This window comes from Tyto alba, unplaced genomic scaffold (genome assembly GCF_018691265.1).
Source record: "Tyto alba isolate M040663 unplaced genomic scaffold, T.alba_DEE_v4.0 Super-Scaffold_22, whole genome shotgun sequence".
NCBI classification, from domain to species: domain Eukaryota; kingdom Metazoa; phylum Chordata; class Aves; order Strigiformes; family Tytonidae; genus Tyto; species Tyto alba.
This window is the reverse complement of record NW_024881296.1, coordinates 6,630,828-6,652,380: the sequence shown is the minus strand read 5'-3', so window position 1 is coordinate 6,652,380 and position 21,553 is coordinate 6,630,828. Positions and strand designations below refer to the sequence as shown.

The following is a 21,553-nucleotide window of genomic DNA, read 5'->3' as shown; positions in this document are numbered from 1 at the left end:
AAGGCAAGTCTTTAAGAATACACAGCACAGGTAAACAACCAATGGCAAAAGCTATTTCTGCTGCACACCTCCCAACCTTGAGGGGAGGAAGAAGACAGAGCAAATATCATCTAAAGGAGAAACTAGGAAAAAAAAACAAGCTGAAGATTTAAACAGGCATTCACTTCTCTGCTAAAGAACAATGGAGAGATGTGGGTCCAAATATCCCTTAAAAAAAGTAAAATAATCACCTGTTCAGGAAATAAATGTTAATTCATTAACATGAACCTAGAAAACACACATGTTCTCTAACAGACCCAAGCAGCAAGCATCTGTTTTGTGTTTCTGCAAAGGGACAAAACAGATATATCCTTGTTTGCAACAAGGTATTTGTTAATGGCTTTGTAGTGGGAAAAACTTGACTTTATTTCTGTGCCATTTCCTAGTCTTGTTGCCACAACCAAAAACACTGTACATCACTTTCCCCTCTCTGCAGGGGCACCACTTTACTTACACTTCAGTTTCAACCTACGGGAGCTTTCAAAAAGCTCCGGAGAGCAGGAGAGCACCAATGTCAGACAGTAGATGCTTGCCTTCCCTTAAGTTGCTAAGTTTGCAGTGTCAGACAGCAGAAAGCAGTCCCGAACACTTGGAGGAGTTTGAAGTGCTAACCCGCCTCTCTCCCACCACACTCCTGTTAAGAATCAAGCCCTCCCCTGCACGACTGGACAGCTCTCAGAGAGACAAAGGCAGAAAATCTTAAATTCTTGTCTGTGGTTGAAGTTGGAGAAGAGCCTCTACTACTGAAGTAGTAGCATAGTTACAAATGATAATATAATTATTGACAATTTAGTTTTCCAGCTGAGGGTATAGCCACCCATACTCCTCCCCTCTCCTCTACTCTCTCACATACTGGGTATTTCACAGCTATTCACACCATACCAGATCTCTCCTTCCCCTGCAGCACTCCCATGACCTGTGCTATCACCACACACACAGCACTACCACAATATCCAGTTCAAAACAGTTCTGCTCTTAACAGAGGACTCGCTCTATACTCAAAGTCATCCCTCAAATTACAGAGATAGTAATTTTCTTTTTAGCATTATAGTTAAAATGCCATCAGCCCTCCGCATACAGTGTGTCAGTTTCTCCCACTCCCTGATAATATATTTCCATTTATGCCCCACATCACAGCTCTGCACATTTAGCAATTCCATCCCCTGCTAGCAATATTTGGCAATAAGATCCCTTTAAAGAAGGCTAATTACAGATTTCACTTGAACAGAAATTGGTACTGGGCCAATCTGTAAGCTCTTTAATAAGCTTTCAAACTTCTCTTCACGCCAGACAGGACTTTGTTCTCCACCAGCAGCAGTGACATAGCTCTAAAAGCAAATGTGGAAGGCTTGCCACTGCAAGAGAAGGAGGGAAGGTCACAGCTCATTCTTCTTGCAGCACTGCACCTTCTCCATGTGAGTCTTTCCCTGGAGATATGCTGTCCACGTTTCACAAAAGAAAAAACTTAAGAAGCCAGTTCAGATACCACGAAAATAATGAAAGGTAGTCACAAAAAAACCCCAGCTGACAGTTGTATCAGAAAATGAAGAAAGACCAGTATGACAGAAAGCGGGTCAAGGACTCAAAAACTAGGAATTGATGAAATTAAAGATGCATGGTCACACACATGCATAGAATGTGGAATTTTCTTAAAAAGGTTGTTTGAAGATGGAGTTCCAGTTTTCAAAGGCATGGAGGAACCCATGACAAAGCCTCTCAAGAACCTCAGTATCTAGTCCTATATCAAGACAAATGTTTTCTGTCTATATATACACCAGACTTAGCACAGAAAAGAGCAAACCCACCTGTGGATGCTCCTCTCCATTACTGCTGCCACTTTTACTCTCTGTAAACTGTGTCCAAGACACCTGGTGAAATGGCATTTCAGCCAGACCATTTTTCTGAAGGGAATTAGTGTAAGATTCTGCAAACTGCCCTCTGTGCTACCTGTCTGGTAACTAGGGTGGAAACTGAAAAGGGTAATTGATAAAATGATGGTCAGCAGAAAGGTGGTCCTGTTTTAAAGATACAAGACTAGCACCCTGGAAAACTACACAAGAGTTTTCTGTGCAAGGTTAGACAAGACACCATTTTCTGCTGTAGTCAACAACTGTGTGGCATCACACACAGATGTCACACCTGATAGACTAAAATACTGTTGTCGGAGTGGCTGACTGCCCAGAGAATCCCAGCTGGAATCTGTGGGAACCACGCGTACTGAGTACACAGCTGTTGGGAAGTCTCCAACTGGGAACTCAACCCACAGGCACTTAAAAAAGAAGAGTTATGAGTGTTACATATGTAAAGCATACACATCAATAATGTCTATTTGACAGAGATTAAACCCATTAATATCTACAACATCCTCAGCTTTTAACATACCTAAAAGGTTTTCCCCTCCAGGAGATGCCACACTAAAAGAATGACTTGTGACATTAGCAGACTTTTCTCCTACATACAGGCAAGCCTTTAACAGGCCAACAGAACCACTCTTGCAAAAGGGCTACACACCTACTCCCTAGACACTATTATAACATAATTGTCTTGGGGGACACCTTTGGGGGCAAGGAAATAGAGCCATGGGTACAACTGCAAAGCTTCACACATTAATTTTGAAAGGCAAACCAGAAGTCTGACCACTTCCCAGCTTCCCAAAAGCTGAGATTAAAAAGGCGGCAAGAAAGGAACTATCTTTGTCCAGCCTTATTCTCTGAAGGACCCATGCAGATTTTACTGAAACGTTTGTAGGGTGTAGGGCTTCCCAAATGAATACAGATTTAGCAGGAAGAATTTCATCTAGAACCTCAAGACCATCAAAACACCGAGTACCTGAACACAGACTACCATAAGAGGAAACAGTAACAAACCAGAGATGTGTGTTAATAGATGCTCTAATTATTAACGCACGCACACACAGACCTTATCAGAAGTGCAAAGGCATTTGAAAGGAAAAGCACTACTCAAATACTTGCCAGCAGCTGTATCACCACCATATTCTCTAGCTGGTTTTGATTCAACCCAGTGGACATCAAGTTAATCCCACAAGACAGTATCATTCACTTTTATAATAGCTACTGACCTAATTTCTGTGTTTGAGCCCTGCTGTAGTGTCATAACTAAATGTGGCAAGCAACAAATCACACTCTGTCAGCAGCCAGTGCCTGTCCTTTCTCCCTTCAAAGCTTTCATTCATTTCTGCATTTTTTAAAGTCATGCTGCTTCAAAACAGCTGATCCAGATGGTGGATATTTGAATTTCAACCTTCCCACATGGTGATGTGGCTCAAGAAAATAAAAACTGTTGCTACCTGCTGCTGACCTACTTCTTTCTTTAATTTGTTTCCTGTCATATGACAGCATAAACAATACAGTTCATTGAACTTGCCTTCCACACCTACACACTGCTATGTAGCAAATATAAAGTTAATAGAGGAAGGAGGGGGAAGGTAAAAAAAAAAAAAAACAGCGTGATTCAGTGGGGGAGCAAGGGGAGCAACTCTCACCTCTATCATAGTCATCTTCCTCTATTGCTTTTTCCTGAAGCCTCTGAAGCCGTAAAATCAAGGATTTTATCTATGCAAAGAGAAAAAAGTTAATTATGAAGAAGTTACATTTTAAAATATTTAGGCAATTAACCTCTACATAACATAAATTGAATGGAATTACTACATTGCTAGAATGGCCCAATTTTGAGAGTTAACCCCCAACATTTGTTAAGTGGACGGACCTATTTGGAAGTCAGCTGAACTGCAGCTACTTAAGTCAAGCATGGCTTTAGTCCAAACACATGCAGAGAATAACAAACAGTATTTCTTGAAAAGCAAAAGAGATCATGTGATCACAGGATATTTTTCACTCTTTGAATAAATCAAAGAAAGGATTATTAGAGGATTCTGGCAGCATGACATCTACTTCTGATCACATTGTACTCAACAGTGCATTCTTGAGCCTATTCTAACATTTTTTTTTCCTATGAGTTTTGCACAGAACAAATCCAGGATTTCCATATACAAACTACATTTTCTTCTTTAAGTAAAAAGAAAAATACAGTATGAATATTTTGGAACAGGTATACTTATGTTGTGGCACAGAAAATTCTGTTCATATGCAGCCAATGAAGTTACATTAAAATATCATTTAGACTCATCTACATAACACTGAAGTTTGCATTTTCAGAAATGTTCACGCTAAAAATGCTGCATGGGGAAAAAAGGCAAAACACTAAGAATACCTCTACCACAAACAGAGTGCCCTTTCACAGCCAAAGAAAGTGTGATAATAATGAAGTTTTATTTCAAAAGTTACTGCTTCTCTCTGTTAACATGAAAGGGTCTGGACCAAAGTTCTGAATTTACTAAAAAAATTGGAAGGTCAGGTGTGCATTCAAAGGCCATTAAAAGTTTTTACTGTTAGAAGAATTTGGTTAGAAGGTAGAGAGTCCTCTCATTGCCTTGCCAACCACAGCCTAACATGGCTACAGTTACAAGACTGAAAAGTGTTTTCTTATTAAATTTATACATGACCAGTACCAAACAAGCCATTATCAGCACTGAATAAGGTAAGCCCGAAAAAAGCAGCAACATATATTCTCATTGGCCAAACCCTGAAAGCGCTTGGGAAAGCATTTTCCAAAACAAGAAAATCCATACTTCTGACATTCTGCATTTACAAAAGATCTCACTCCTCCCTGAAAATCTTTCATATTTAAATCCCTATATTTAAACTCTAAATTGCGTAGAGAAAAATAGGTACAGCCAGCCTGTAACTTAATAGAAACACTCAGTTATCATGACTGCACAATCAACACACAAATTAGGCAAGACATTTAAATTAATAGTATCTGTCATATGGGATGTGAAAGTGGACTAGTCAGAAATGAACTATAAAGCCAGAAAAGAATCAAAAAATGCTTGATTAACACTAGGCTATAGGATGCCCTAGAGGAAAAACGAAAACAAAAAACAACATTGTATATACTCCCTTTTCTTCAAGGCTTTATTTTATTTTGTTTTTCACAACCTGAAACTCCAATCTTTTTTTTCCCTGAAGCTGGTGAGGAATGTGTAACATATTGAAGGGAGGAGCTCTGAATCTTCACCATAATTTATTTTCTGTGTTTTATGCCACACTTTTGATAGAGTTTCAAAGAAGCCTGCAGTAGAAATGATTCAAATGACACTTTTTTCATATATATTATGTATAACAACCATCTATACTGAGAGTACAGCTCTGCTGCTGTTTGCTGTGTTTATTCCATCATGAGCTCACAGTGTCAGGTCATTTAAAGTCTACTTGGGTACCGCAGCCTAGGCATGCCCACAGCAAACTGACTGATGCTGTCACAGTAAAGTGCTTTCTATTTGCAGGCTGGTATGACCTTTGGAGCTCAACTAATCAAAGAGATGCTTCAGTGTGGCATGTCCTATATTTGTACCATGTGATGACCAATTTTTTTTTTTTTTCAGTAAGTGCAGAAAAAGCATGATTTAAACAACTTTAGTATTGTCTCCTTTTCTTGAGTACAGTTGCCTTTGTTCCTTTCTGAAAAGTTTGAGACTTGATCATTATCATTACAATAGGAAGGTGCTTCAAATTAAACATACACGACTGGCTAACCAAGGGCAAAGACATCTGAGGGCACAAATCCCCAATTCTCCATTCAATGAATACAGAAATTAAAGGCAGCAATGTTTCTTTTGTGCCTATCAAATAAGCATACTGAAAAGACAGAAAAATAATTTCCTGTTTTGATTATGTTATATATTCCCCAATTTGCAGTGAATTAATTTCCCAAACCATCCCAGACTATGGGCACATTTTCATTCCAGGCACGAAGCCAAAGAAACTGCTCCACATCAATGTGCATGAAGTATGTGAATAAGAGAACTTAGTTTGAGTCCTACGTGCATCCTCTATGAAAAGTAAGTATTAGAGAGAATCATCAGGTCAGATGTCATGGAGAGTAAAGCAAGAATAAAAGTTTCTCAACCTTCTGTCTTACCCAGACAGGAGGGTTATGCAAAGTGTCCCCAGAGCAGGTTGCTGCATCAGGCCTAAAGACAATATAGTGCATCTCAGCAGGTATGTCTGAGCTGAGAAGTCACAAGAACCTGGGTTTCTGAAAGGCATCTCAGAAACTCAGCACTAGTGAGACACTAAAAAAAAAAAAAAAAACCACAAAAAAAAAATGCAACACCCAGACAAACAAAAAAACACCACAGAAAAACCCCACCACCCACTTAGTGCACCTTAAATTTGTGAAACCCATCATGTCCACATTCATCTCTGGATTGCTGCTTCCTACATGCACAATAAAGCCAATATTTGGCTCCTTATTGCAGGTAAGCTCAATATGGTTTCCCTCCAAAGCCCACCCCACCATCTCAAAAACTGTATAACAAAACATAACTGATAATTCTTAAAGTTTCCCCACCCGTATCCCACGAAGAACACAGCAAATGAGACTACCTGCATATGCAGTACGTATACATGCAGGTATACACATGTGCAAAAAGACTCCTGACTCAACAGCCCAGTATTCCTCTGAGGTAAAAAAAAAAAAAAAAAAAAAAGTTCAATTCCCAGTTGGATTTAGAGCAGGGACTTGACCCCCATTTTTCTTCATGTGGGGAGAGTACCATCTATTAGATTACAGGCTACTCTCATACAGGTGACTCACTGCAAGAAATCTTTGGCTAAACTATCACATTTCCAGTTACAAAGTTTAACGTTGTTAAATCATGGTGCTTCAAGAAAAGATTTCTTACAACCCCTAAATTTTGTACTACATATACTCCAAACTGCAGACAAGTCAGCTACCTGTGAAAGAAAATGCTATTTGTTGAATTCTGAAACCGATGTGTGACATTATTAGAAGTGAGAGGATCACAGTTTCCATATAACATAGGAATAGGGTACTGCAACATCACTTTTTTTTTTTTTTTTTACAGAACCAAAAAGAAAACAAAACCAGTTCTCTCACTTTTATCATGCTGAGTGTTACTGTAAACCTCTATGAACAAATGCCACAAAAGCCATTAATACCCCAACTCCTACATCAACTGTGACTTTGGCACTATAAATACAAATGTTTTGAGGGCCAGGAGGAGGAATCAAAGATGAAGTGAGACTACTAACCTTTAATGTACTGCGGTTGCCAAGCAGGCAGTCTTGTAGCACTGGTTCATATTTTTTCATCAAAGAATCCCAGTTATGGTCACTAACAGTAAAGCTACTTTCATAGCCTGAGGTGACAGAAGAGCCAGCAGATGCTGCATCTAAGGAATCTGTAGAATATGAAAGTGTCGCATCTGTATCTGACAGAGACACAGTCTCACAGTCCTGTAGTTTATCATTTGCTGTGGTCTCATTTTCATACTCCAAATCCTCACTAGGCCTGGAGAAGCAATGCAGAGCTCCCAAGTGCTCACAAATTTGCGACGTCTCTTCTGGCTTCTGCAAATTTCCTGCAGTGCTGGGATGCAGAACATACTCAGCTTCCTTGACGGTTGACTTGCCTTCAGCACCCCTTACTCCAGAGGCTGAGTTCAGGGAGAGCTGTATGAAGCTGAAACTTGAAGTAAAGCTATCGTGTGCACCAAGAGAACAAGAAATAACATCCATGTGTTGATATTCACCGTTGTTATTCACTTCTGAGTGATCCACAGTATATGCGTTTGGGGGCTTGCTCACTTCAGCGCCATGGCTTTTCTGCCGTGTACAGCATACAGCAGAAACATCTCCTTTGCTTGTTTCTGCAGCAGGGTAAGCCGCTATCTCTGTGTTTTCTGACCGTGGAGTCTTGCAACATGAAAAATTTTTGCAGCGTCCTGCCATATCTCCAGTAGTGGCCAACACTGTTACCCCATTAGCAGGAACCACGGTACTACTCACTGCACTACAGCATAAGAATTCAAAGTTATTTTGGCATCGTCTGTGTAGAGAGAAGTTCTCAAAGTCTCCACAACGCTGCTTGCCATGTTTGAGCTCCTCTGGCCTGAACAGTTTGCAGGCACCCAGGGACTGAAACTCTATCTGTCACTGAGCTTCTGACCTCATGTATCCAGGTCTTTTTGCCAGTTTCTTTTTACGAAGAGAGCCTGCAGGCATTAAGTGCTCCTGACCATCTGGGGGAGGGGAGAAAAGTCATTAAAGCGTTTTTGTGATTTTCTAGGTTTAACATACTGCAGCATCTGAGAATAAGTTTCAGGAATTTCAAACAGTGCATCACTTTCCCTTTCAAACAAAAAAAAAAAAGACACTGACCATACTGCAGATAAGAGAACACTGTGTGTATTCATTCACTTTCTAAAGAGTTTGCACATGCTTTTAAGTGAACTTGCTTACATAATCATGTCCATCAGAACACAAACCTGGATACAATGAATCACATCTTCCCTATTCATAGCGCCACTCTGTGCTGCTTCATTCTCAATTTGCTTAGCAGCACACTAAAGCACAGACCTTGTTTAAGTCTCTCTGATCCAGAATGATTCTCAGACTTATAAGCACATCTAGGATAGGACTTAATGTGCATCAGAAAGATGATAATCACACTCACAAAGAAACTCAGTGTGTAATCTGTTGTTGCTCACGTCCATTTTCTTGTGTTCATATCCGTATTTTATTAGTATGAGCAAGTGATTCATATTCTGCTTCCAGAACAGATGCGACTCTATAGCACTCCATGGCTGCAGATAACAGTCTAGTGAGGTATTGTGTAAGTTGTCATTTGGATTTACTGTACTATCTATCTTTTGAAATGTAAAGTTAAAGTTTCACAGGCAGGACCACCAGTCCTAGAAAATTAATGCCACCATATGCTTGGTAGCATTACTGCAGTATTGATATCATTAAGAAGGAGCCTCTGCTCATTAGCTCAATTTCCCTGCATATACCTTACTTACACAGATGTAAAGATAAATTTGCTGTTCGTAGAGCAGAATAAAAAGAATCAATATAAAAAAAAAAAAAACACAACAAGCATTAAAAGGTGAGAAATCAGAACATGGTAAATTGTCTTTGGTTTCTGTACATTTCTAGGAAAAAAAAAATCATGGTTGAAAGATTACATGGTGACTACTTTCAGTTTCTTATGGATTTACCACTAGTCAAAAGGTACTCCATTCATCTGTCCTGCACACAATCAATGGGAATACAAGCTCTGCACCATCATCCATTTTGTAACACAAAAACATATTGACCAGACCTATTTTCCAAAAATTACCCTTCAAAGAGATCTAGTGACTAGCTGAATTATGTCCTCAATTAGCTACCCTCTACTCACTGAAACAGAATCAATTGTCAGAATCTCAGGTGTTAGAATTATTCTCAACACCCACGCAGAGCTCTTCCAAAAGCACAAATTTCAGATTTTTTATTTACTTGCAATATAGTGTTCATGTCTAATCAAATGCTTTGTCAATTTTTACATTGATAGATGTGCACATATTCTAAACTCAACAACTCATAGCACAGCTCTCATGCACACCTCACTACAATGACATCCTGTACAAAAATTTAAGCGTGAGACCTGAAACATCCCAGGAGACTTTTCCCAACATTCACTGCACTCTCTCCAAATAACCTTCAACAAAAGCAATTTATACATTTTCCACATACTAGAATAGTGGCACATCTCACCATGGGACTGCAGCTAAGCTTCGGTATTCTGCTTCCTATCACCATAAATTAGAATACCCTAGCTGTCTCTTACATTCTTTTTTGTCAGATTTAAAAAAGCATCACAGAAATCAGAAATAAAAAAGGTCACGAAGTTCATCAGCCTGTCTACCATAAAAAGACAGTGAAATGCTGTACTGGGAGTAATTTAATGGAAGTCTTAACAAATAGGAACTGCTCATGGAATAAGGGAACAAAAATTGAACAAAATGTTCTTTAGAATTTAATTCTTTTAGTTTATATACAAAATAACAGCCTAAATTTGCCTTCAGTAGAAGAAATCAGTCATGCAGAAAAAAAGTCATTCTAAGACCGGATATACTTTATCATCATTTACAAAGGCTAGTCACAGGCCTCATCTGTAAAATGGAAAAGGTTCTCTGGTTCCATTAAAATCAGTTTAAAACTGATCTCACCAAATCACTTTGAATTTCTGAAGCAGACAGATAATTACAGCTCTTCAAACACCAAATTTAAACTAAGCTAATGTAAGTAAGGTTTAAATTGGCCAAAGTGTTAGATAATTGCACCGAGTGAACTGGATGCAAATCTAAAAACGATTGGAGCCAAAGCGGTACAATTCCAGTATCCTGAGCTAGTCCACACAAAACCCAATCATCTCTGCACTCCTCATAACATTGCAGGTAACCCCCTAGACAGGTTTACCATTCAGCTCCTTTATGGACTCCAGGTTTGCCTTCTGGCCAGCCCAGCAGCCCAGGTCCCTCGCCTGGCTACCAGAGCAGCGCCTCAGCCTGAATTATACTCAGATTACAGTGCAAGCCACAAGCTGTTCAGAGGATGCTATGAGCAGAGTGCTGCAGGTCCTTTGCCCCAGCACAGCTGCACCCGAGTGGAAGGCAGAGGAGGAGTGGATGGACACAGACCTGGGACCAGCACCTCGCCACAAACACCCACGCCTTCCCCAGAGGGTAAGGGAGTGAGGAGGCAGTCGCAGCCTGACCCCCAGCTCCAGCCAGAGAGCACTCGCAGTGCCCTCAGCCATCACAGAATCCAGCCAGGATGTTACTAGGGCTTTGGGTAGACTGTCTATGTGCTGTTTACCCTTCTGCCATGTCCCTGTTCTGAAGATCAGAGTAATTTCGGTTGTTTATCATCACATATCTGAAATTTAATTACAAAGACTTTGGTTTTCTGCATAGCCTTCCAACCATAGCTTGCTTTGCCTGCACATCAGATACAGAAACTACACCAAACCAATTCAGCTAGCTTGCTGAAAAAAAGGCAAGCCTCAAATATTTCTAATAATTCCCTCAGTTTCAAGCATATCAAATAACTGATGGCAATTAACTACAAGACTATCAAAATGGTACCTTGGAACACTGTGAAACAACTGAAGGTAATTAAAAAAAAAACCTACATTATAGTATGTCATGCATTGTATGAGACACACACTTAGAAAATGAGAAAAGTCACAAATGGATGAAGAGCCTCTCAACTGTAGTAATACAAACCAACTTTTTAAAAATGTGTTAGAACTCTAGAAGATGATGCAACATGCATTCTAATGTCAGATTATGTGCAAAATGCTTCTAATCCAAATTATGAAAGCCCAGAAATAACTTAGTTGTAACAGCTCCTTCACCATAGCAATCTTTCATGATGACCAACTTTTCATAAAAACAGCTCCAAGGCAGAGCACAAGAAAAAAAAAAGAATTAAAAAAAAAAAAAAAAAGAGTAAAAAGAGTCTATTGCTGTAAAGCAAGACATAACCAGCAATGCTGTTCACATCTTAGTTGCACCAGTAAGATGATGAAAGAGGGAGAGGTGAAGCCAAAGAGCATTTCCCACTGATGGAAAGAGAACACTTTCCTGTACCTGGCCTGACACTAAAGGACAGCAGAACAGTCATCTAATTTATTTTTAGATAACCAGTCTGTCTCCAGCCACAAAAGCAGCAATTCAGGGTTTTTTTTTATCAAATGCCCTAGTAGCACCTATGGACAAACAGGTGTTACTACCTTACATTTTTGTAAAGCCCACTAGGATTTTATAGATCGGTACAGAAACTCTGAAAGTGATTATCTCTCCACCCCTGCTATAAACACATAATGCAGAATGCTTGAAAGCTCATTAAGGTGTTCCTGAAAGTAACTGAGAAATTATATATGCAGTTTTAAAGAGAGCTTGGCTATCTGAATACACCTATATCATACACCGTTGATTTTTATTAGAATAACACCTTCAGAGCATTTATGGGTGGTAACTGTGGTGTGGAGGAAAAGATACTTGGTCATTCAAAGCCAACTATCAAAGCACTGCTCTGAGCAATTCTGTAGTGCTGCTTCTGTTAAGGAAGATTTAAACACCTGCATTAAACTGTACACAAACAAAGTGAGATGAAAATATTTATTGTTTACAGAGACACACAAGCATTTAACCTATCAACAAAAATGAACCATTCTCAGGGATTGATCAATCTGACACGACAATAACCACTACTGCTCAGTTCCTATGTCATAAAAATATGTAAAGTGCTGCAGGTTCCTAACCAGTTATGCTTTGACTCATTTGCTGAATTTCAAAGATACCACTAAATATTCAAAATAAGATGGCACTGATTGCAACACAGCCTATATTAAAACAAACCACCTCTTTACACAAGCAAGCTTTCAAATAAAGTTACTTTTGAATATTTTTATAACTCTTAAAATGCAAAGGTCTCATTTAGCTTTTTCATCTTACTTACTGAATCTTAACTATACTTTGATTTATCTAGCATTTTATAAAGTGTATCTATAGAACACAATCTATGGCTGAGCTGTATTATATTTGATACAATTTACAAATTATTTCCTCACCAAGGGTTCCTGTGATTTCTAAGGTCGCAGGCTGAGTTCAGTTATTCAACTGTTAAATTTCCAAGATGTCACATAGAAAATATTCTCTGAAGTCATTATATGCATGTTAGTTTATGTTCTTCATTAAAAAACACTTCAGTGAGTTGTGCATTATACAAGTTGAGAGTGGTCTTCCTTAGACAGTGTTTAAATAACTGTATTTTTATCGACATACTCCCATAATGTACGTGTCGCTGAGTTCTTACATTTAAGCCACTTACCTCCTTAATGCAACAACTCATTTTAAGCCATTTGATGAAATTGCAGCACCTCTCTCTAGAGTAATAATCACATTAGCTGATACCCATTTCAATATGCCCATCAACTTTTTTTTTCCCTCCTCAAGAAAAAAAAAAAAGTGTCTTAAACCTGGTTTTGACTCAACACTAAGAAAGAAGAAAATATATCTATTAAAGAGTGAGCTAGTAAATATCAAACACTTCCCATGTCAGTAACAACCATCTATTTACATAGGGGGAATAAGAGAAGCACCTTTCCTCAATTACATATTGTAATTGTGTTTGATACTACTAACACTTTAAAACACATTTGCATCCATCAGTATTCAGCAGTGCATTGACTATGCACAAAAGCAGGGGTTTTCTTCCTCAAGCAAGTGCCTTACTGAATCAGTGCCTAAGCACCTTGATGTGACAAAAAAAAGAATAGAAATATGCCTTTCTGATCTTTTCAAATTTAAAAATATACTAAATATCCAGCTTGCAAAAGCATGCAGATGCACTGGGAAGGCCTATTTGATAACTAATCAACACCTTATGGCTAGCAACCCAAGACCCAAGGCTTGGCTGCTACAGAAAACTGAATTCCTCCAAGCTGAATGAAAATTACACACTCCCCCCCCAACTTCTCCACTGTGGTATTACATGGAAAGTAATTTTATTTGCCAGAAAAGCAAGTGGCCAGATTCACTGTAAAACAGCCAGGTGACTCTGTGCTGTCTCAATAAAGCAGGACCACTTAGATAGCAAAAAAATTACATTTCTTCTCCTTTCATTTTTGTTTTCATGCAGTCAGTTTGTTACAGAAGTCCCAAGCAAAAAAAAAAAAAAAAAAAAAAACAAAAAAACAACAACACACACACAGGGAAGCCCAAGACCATTGCAATAAACTTCAGTGTAATCCTGTTACAGACACCCCTCACACATCTCATTCTCCAGCTGTTAACTACATCTCACATTCAAAATTCATCTCTGGCTGATGAGCCTCAACCCAATCAGTCTCCAAACATCCTTACACAGCTCACTCATATATTTCACCTGATCCACCGCTACCAGCCCACACTACCTGGAGCTGCCAAACTCACATGACCAGCTGACTAACATAATGGTTACCTTTTCAGGCTCTCCAGTCACCACTGACCATCCATCCAGCTCTGCCATCCATCCCACGGACCACCAAACACCCTGGGGGAGAACACAAGCAGGTCTGGGAAAACAAACCAGTACCAGCACTAGGCACCTTCAGAACACTCAAAAATAGAAGACACTTAACTTCCCCACAAACATCCAGCCCAATTTGTTTTAAACCCGTGAGTATAATTATTTTTAACTTAGAATTAAATAATTGAGAATAATTTATCCACTTTCCAACGAGGAAAGAGGACACAGAAGTTGCAAGCCTACAAAGAACACTCACAACAGAAAAACAATGCTTATTTCAGGAGTTTTGGGTTTTTTTAAGGTTTATTGTTTTAATTCCTGGGGAAAAAACCTTTTCTTCCCAATTTCAGTGCAAAAGTCTGTAGAGGCAGTCCACGCAAATGTCTTGAGTGGAGAGAATGCTCTAGTTCTTTCAGACAAGATCTGAAAACAGTTTTAAATATTACACTGAAATAGGAGAATGAGGATTTTGTACAGAAAATGTTAAGTTTGGTTAGGTCCTGAATTAATTTGCAGACAACACTTAATGGATTTGCAGTCATAGCCCATAAAAGTATTTCACCAAACATGCATCTAACTATGAAATTAGTACACAGCAGTCCTTTTCAGGAATGGTCTATTTAACACACCACACTTCTCTTTCATCACTCTGTCTACAGAGTGACAGTGTGGATTCCCACTACTTCTGCTCAGTCAGATCATCTACAGCAAGACTCTAATATAAAACTCATCAGGGGGGAAGGGAGGGAAGAATTAAAAAAAAAAAAAAAGTGACGTGTGAGAGCACATTGACAGCAGTCAATTTCTAATTCAAGCACAGTTTGAGTGCTCCAGCTTGGAGATTTGAATTTTTAATTTCACCAAGAGAGTGGGTTCCAAATTAAGCATCTGATGCACAGTCAGTCTGAAACCAGAATTGAGTTTACTGAAATAGAAAGTAATTTTCTCTTAACAGCTCAGTAGTGATCACATATAATGAAAATAAAACAACGTGGCAGTTCCTATATTGCCAAGGGTGAGGACTCAGAATGCTTTTAGCTTTACAATTTAATATCAAAGTCCCAGGACAAATGCTCCTCCTTTGCCTGCTGAAGGAAGTTTACCTTACAGCCTCAGTCAGGCTGTCAGGACACAATGTCAATGCTGTCTAGACAACAAGGGAGATGTAATGGAGCTCCAGACATCAGGAAATCTGAGCAATAACTTCCCACAGAAAGCACAGCACCTCAGGATGCAGCTTAAATACAAGATACTGAAAACACCAGGCATGCACACAAACTGCAGTTAGGGCAATGCATGGGACAGAGCCCACCTGTAGCACGGAGGCAGGCAAATGAGCAGCACTGGTCCCTCACCCTGCTCCCCCAAAAAGAAAATCTCAGGGCTTTGCACGAACTCCTGCAATTCCTTAAGCTCCCACTAAATTTCTGTACTCCGGTATTCTCTGCTCTTTGCAGCAACGATTGTGTAGATTGCTTTTGCTGGCTGACAATAAATCACCAGTCTGAGCAGCAAGATGAAGATTCTCAGCTGAACCATCGAGGCACAGACTGCAGCAGTGCTCTCCGCTCCTCAACAGCTACACAGACAACTTCAGTTAATGCAACTTTTTAATCAGGTCAAACAGATTACTCAGCATCATCAGTCTGTACAGGTTACAGCGTGCAAGGGGTCAAACCTCTGTGCTCCAGTAAGCCAAGTGCAGCTCCCTTAGAGACTTACACTGGTAAGCAGGAAAGATGCACATGACACTCCTTTTGAGATCTTCAGTGAGAATATGGCCCAGCCTTTACAAACCTTATCCAAGGCTGCAGACAGCCAAAATAGAAGTTTGTTTCATTGGGCCAAAAACCACAAAAGTGAAGACATCAGCTATATCCTCTTCCTCTAGCAGGGAGGAACAAAGTAGATGGTTCAGGTGAAATTCTGAGATTGCCTCTGTAACCAGACTGCCTGCATGACAACTCACACGAGATCTGAACAACTGCCTATTCGGCTCCAGGCAGAAGCCGAGAGTTACCCCATGCACCTCACACCACGACTGGAGACTAAAGTCTCAACAGGACCAAAGCCCTGTCTTCACACACATTCAAAAGCCATGCCCACAGGAGGCAGACAAGGATCAGGGGATACATTCAAGCAGCAGGCTGTCAGATCCCTGGCTGAGGGAGGACACCATCAACACCAACAGATCTACTTTGAATGTCATTCACTCGTTTTTGTCTCTATACTAACACCAGTGCTGCCCATGCTTTCCACTGCTCCCATCAAACCCTGCTTTATATTCCACCAGTTTCCACTGCATTTCTCTTCCTGGTCCCCAGTTAGTTCTCACTAAACCAATTGCTTATTTATCCTCAAGCGAAATAGACAGTTGAACCAGAACTCTTCCCAATCGCTGCTCTGGACCTTTGACCAAACTCTGCATGGGTCACACTTAACGCTACACAGACCATAGCAATAACTATCCACAAAGCTCCCAAACAATGTTCAAAGCCACACAGGGATACTCTCTTTCCTAGCGTCACTCCCCAGTACCACCTCTTTGGTCCTTTTCAGTTTACCCTTTTTGTCACAACCCCAACATGCACAAGCCTTCCCCAGCCCCTTAACAGCATTACCCTTACAACAGTAAACAAGCACATCTTAACTTACCTCCAGAAAACCCTCCTTGCATGAGTTCCACCAGCCCCTCCAGCTCCCCAGTCTGCTCAGACCACCCCAGCCCTTCCCAGGCAGACTCCCTTCACATGCCCCATCAGCAGGGCTCAGAAGTTTCTAGGCTTCTCCAGGTGCATCTAATAGGAGCCCAACCCCACTTCAGCTGTGCCCACTGATTTCACTGCTTGCCTCCAGGTGCTCAGCCTTTTGGCTACCAGGACTTCAGCCAGTTCTCAGGGCTCCTGTTACCTCTTTCACAGCGCACACACACACTCTGTATGAACATCTAAACCAAACCCCACGCTGAAGGCACGCTGGCTGCGTTCATTCCCTTTGAGATCATCTCAATAAAAACACTCTTGTAAGAGCTTCTTTCCTGTGACTGTAAACCACTGCTATTCACGTCTAGGAAATCAAGACAATTACCTGCCACAATTTACTCTGACAGTCTCCCCAGGCTAACATATATTAGCTAATAATACAGGTTACACTTATTAACATATGCCTATGATGCTCAACAAAGGCACGGATTTTTGCCAGAGGTTTTTTTAACTTATTTGTCACATACTATTTTTAATTCACTTAAGTATTCCTACCTAAGTAGAAGGCCATAGGATCTGCCACCTTTTGTTGAACTTTATCTGACTGGTTTTATTATCCAAGTAAACTAAAGCACAGTATTAATCTTCAAAGAAACTATACCCTTACATGAGATAGCCTGCAGATGTTTCTTGGGTGCCAAGGACTCTCTGTGATACTGCAATAAAGTCTTAAGCAAAATACTTAAAGTTAAAAAATAATGAGAAGTAAATGCAAAAATCAGACTGATCTTTCAAAAATATTCTCTATATTAAAAGAAGATTGTCAAATAACCCAATAAACAGTTTTTCAGGCCAACTTATTTGGGATTCAGAATAGCATTTTAAATGGATAAAAAAGGTGCAGATTGTACCATATGGTGTTAAACAGACACACCTGAAAAGATCTGCTTTAGTAACAAAAAGCTTGGCAAACTCTGAATGTCATTCAAATTGTTTTCCAGAATAAATATAGACAGTTAACACATTTTTTCCGATACTTTTTTTTTTTAATTTAATTTATTACACCTGAATTCAGGATTAGCAGGGTCCTGTGCAAGGTAGCTCACATTTGCCTCTCCCCTTGAGTTGTATGGGACAGGCCCCTGAGTAGTAGTAGTGTAGTAGCAGCAGGAGATTTCTTCCCTTGATTCTTTCAGGTTTACACATAGTACTCCTGACAAGTAGTATTATTAAGAAGTAGCAGACAGAACTGCTGTAGCTTCCTTTCAAGGACTGATTTGATCTCATCAGTCCTGAGGTACAACAGTAATCTGCTGCATTTGATTGTGGTTAAAGCAGACCACGTGAAAAGCTACACAACTTACACAAGTCACAAAGCACACCCAATAGAGAACTAAGGACTCACACAGGACTCCTGAAAGACAGACAGAAAAAAAAAAAAAAAAAAAAAAAAAAAAAAAAAAGGGGGGGGGCACTTTCACTATGAGAATACACTGAAGGCTTTGTACCTCTACTTTGTACCTCTAGAACTCCTGTCTTCATGAAAAATATTAGAGATTTTAAAAGCAGCATTTAGATAGAATTGTATCTTAATATTCTCAAAGCTATCAAGCCTTGGAGTCATGGGTCCCCCCTGAGGCAGATTCTGCACTAATACTGTTCTGTGTGAGATTCTGCACTGTGAAGTTTCATTGGAAACCTCAGGTTTAACTTACATTTTCACCAGAAATTTGAAGTAAATGCAAACATCATACTTAGATGACTCCTAACTTACCTGTAACATGACTTGCGCCTGCCTACATTTTTGTATTCCAAATCTGAACAAGTCTATTCTAATCCACAGAGCTGATGTGGTAAAGTATATTTACAAAATATCTGTGTCAAGCAAGTACAGTAGGATAAACCCATAGTCAGAAAAAGTTCACTGACTGGCTCCTCTAGTTCCCAAGTGAAACAGTGCTATCTTTAAGCTGGAAGCCTTTTAAATTCTCTCCTGACTAGGGGAAAAAAGGAAAACTCACAGTATTTTGAAGGTACTTGCCAAAGTTTCACAGCATAAAATGCATCCTCTCCCTCCAACCCTCGGTGCACACAAACATCTTGCATTAATAGCCATACAAAAACAAAGAGGTGCCAATAAAACAGAGATACTGAGAAGACACGTGGATTTTCATTTCTGTACAGTAAAAGTGTTACAGCGCTTTACTGAACAAAAACATATGAAATGTCTTAAACTTAAATTAACTTAAGGTCTGAATCATAAGCAAGGACTTCTGTACCAGAAAAAAAACATGAAGGCAGAACTGAGAACATCTTTAAGGTTAGAATGCCCTCTTTGGGTATAAAGATATATTTGCAGCAACAGTAAATTTCAGCAAATACGGTGCTATTTTTATGCTTATGGGAAAGAAAGTAAACCAAAGAATGCTAAGTGTGCTACTCTAGAACCTTTAAAGATGTTATAAATGACATCTGATTACCCTCTACTAGCAACAATATTCCTAAAATGCTACATACCAGTAGTGAGGATAACAGTAATCCATACACAACAGTGCACAGGGGTAGGGCAAGAAGGAGATGAGCATAACAAGAGATGTTCAGATTGGATACAAAGAAAAATTTTTTCACTCAGGGCAGCCAAGCAGTGGAGCAGGATGCCCAGAGAGGTTGTGCAGTCCTTGGAGGTTTTCAAGACCCAACAGCATAAAGCCCTGAGCAACCTGGTACAACCTCAGAACCAGCTCTGCTTTGAGCAGGGAGTTGAACCAGAGACCTCATAAGGTGCCCTCCCACCCGAACTGTTCTATCATACCTCTAAGATTTAAATACATGTCTCAGGATTTGCAGTATTATACTAGTTATCTATACACACAACAGAAGTTCAAGAGTTTCATCTGTGAAGATACATCCAACTTTGCAAGAAAACAATTTATCCAATTTAACTCCACAAAGGAGTCACAAGGAAGTTAGTAAACAATAGTTTCATCACATCCTAGAAGCTGGAAACAGCTGACTTTCTATGAACAAAATTAAGAATAAAGTTCAGTATTTGAAATAAATAGGTTCTCAACCAGCATTTAAGCACCCAGCATCCATACACACACACAGAGAAATCACAAGTTTCAATGATGGTCAGTACGTTAAGCAAGGCAGACACAGTAAGACATAACAACATAGGAACCCCTACTGTTCCACAGAAGCAGACCTTTAGTAGTTAACTAGTGATTAAATGATGCTCATGAGCATCACTTAAATGTCACTTTGATCTACCGCAGTTATTTCATAAAATGTTTATTACTGAGGCTTTTTTATTGGCTGTACAAACATTGGAGAGCATTTCTCTCAAGGTATTATTTGGTTTGGTATATTAAGAACTATTTTGATACCTTTTCCTAGGCTACTTGCCAATTGGACGACAAGACAGAGCCATCTGCAAGACTATAACTGCCTGAAGACACTTGCCTTTTTAAAACATAATCCCTTAGATGTTACCAAGGGCATTACACACACAAGCACAAAAACAAACAAACAAACAAACAACAGCTAACATCACCTCTGAACAGCTGAACAGCTGCAACAAAACCTGCCTCTCACAAATTTCCTGGCAGAGGAAGGAGGAAGGCCACTTCTGCCCAGGGAACACTGCTTCTACCCTATCTGGTCCATGAAGTCTAATTATAACATGGGCATGGAAAAAGGCAAACCTGAATACTCAGGTACACAGATGTATATGTTCTATATAACCGAGTGCACAAATACAGTTATTTCTACATTTCCTCTTTCTTGGTTTTATTTAGAATTTGAGGGATTTATGGGGCTCGTCTCTCTCTTCTTCCACTACTTTGCAATGTTGGTGCTTCAGATGCATACACAGAATTCCCTAGAATAGCCTCAAGTTGTCCTCTGTATTGTCTTTACCTGGTCTGCTTGGGCTTTTATCATTACTACTATTATAATCTCCTACTGAGCTTATATTTTATATCATGATTTTCAAGTCATTAGAGATCATTTTTAGACAGCTAACACGTAGAACAATTGCTCTTAAGAGACCTGGAAGACAGACAGCAACTCCATGTACTTCTCGTGTGGCTTGCGCTGAACAGTCATACTGGCTTTTCAATACTCAAAACACAGCCAATCTAAACTTGCTAGGGCCACACTTAATGCCTCAGCTTCCAACTTAATGCCTAAGCAAAGCACACGGAGTTTCACTAAGACCTGGCAGCACAGAAAGCAGTAACATAAGTGTGTGTGTCCAGATACAGTAGAAAGGTCTGGACCCTCATCAAGAAATTCAGTGACACGCCAAGCTCACCAGAAACACAGCAAAAGTGTTGCTACACACTGTTACCACTAGTTGTAACAAAGCTAAGTTATTTTAAATTAATTCAGAAAGTGAATGGCATGAAAATACATAGCCTATTCAACCCAAAGATGAAAAACCTTACCAACTATGCTCCAAGGGATAAACAGGAGGCCCTGAAGAACAATAGGGCAAGCCAGCAGATTTCACAAAGGGCAATCAGATTGTTCTTCCCAAAACTGCAATGCTGGTTATTAGTTCACAGTCCTACCTCACAGAGAAAAAGATGATAATAAATGTGCTTTGGAGAAACTAAGCAGCATAACTATAGTCAAGACAGGCAGAGAACACCTCCTTAGCTAACATGAAATGGTTCCTAACTTGGCCCTGGACCAGACAATCCCATGGAAAACTCTATCATTGGCAAAAGCTGGTGCTGTAGCAGGAAAATTCTTAATCTGCTAAAAGAACAAATAACCTACTGCTAGTGCTCACTACATACAAAGGAAAAAGTAGGAGCTGGATTTTTTTAACCTTACAGCAACCTGAGAATCCCTGACAAAGCA

The 21,553-nt window shown here is 39.7% G+C and overlaps 1 protein-coding gene across 2 annotated transcripts in view; it reads right to left on the bottom strand.

Annotated features, from left to right (window-relative positions):
• The window catches only part of DISC1 (DISC1 scaffold protein), a 185,945-nt gene extending 177,784 nt beyond the window's left edge, over nucleotides 1-8,161 (bottom strand). For both annotated transcript variants that reach the window (XM_033009509.2, XM_033009516.1), the window contains exons 1-2: nucleotides 7,176-8,161; nucleotides 3,542-3,611 (exon numbers count right to left, since the gene is read on the bottom strand). In XM_033009509.2, coding sequence (XP_032865400.1) covers nucleotides 3,542-3,611; nucleotides 7,176-7,874 — 769 coding nt within the window. In that variant the 5' untranslated portion in view covers nucleotides 7,875-8,161. The remainder of the gene's footprint in view (nucleotides 1-3,541; nucleotides 3,612-7,175) is intronic.
• Nucleotides 8,162-21,553: the final 13,392 nt, after the last annotated feature.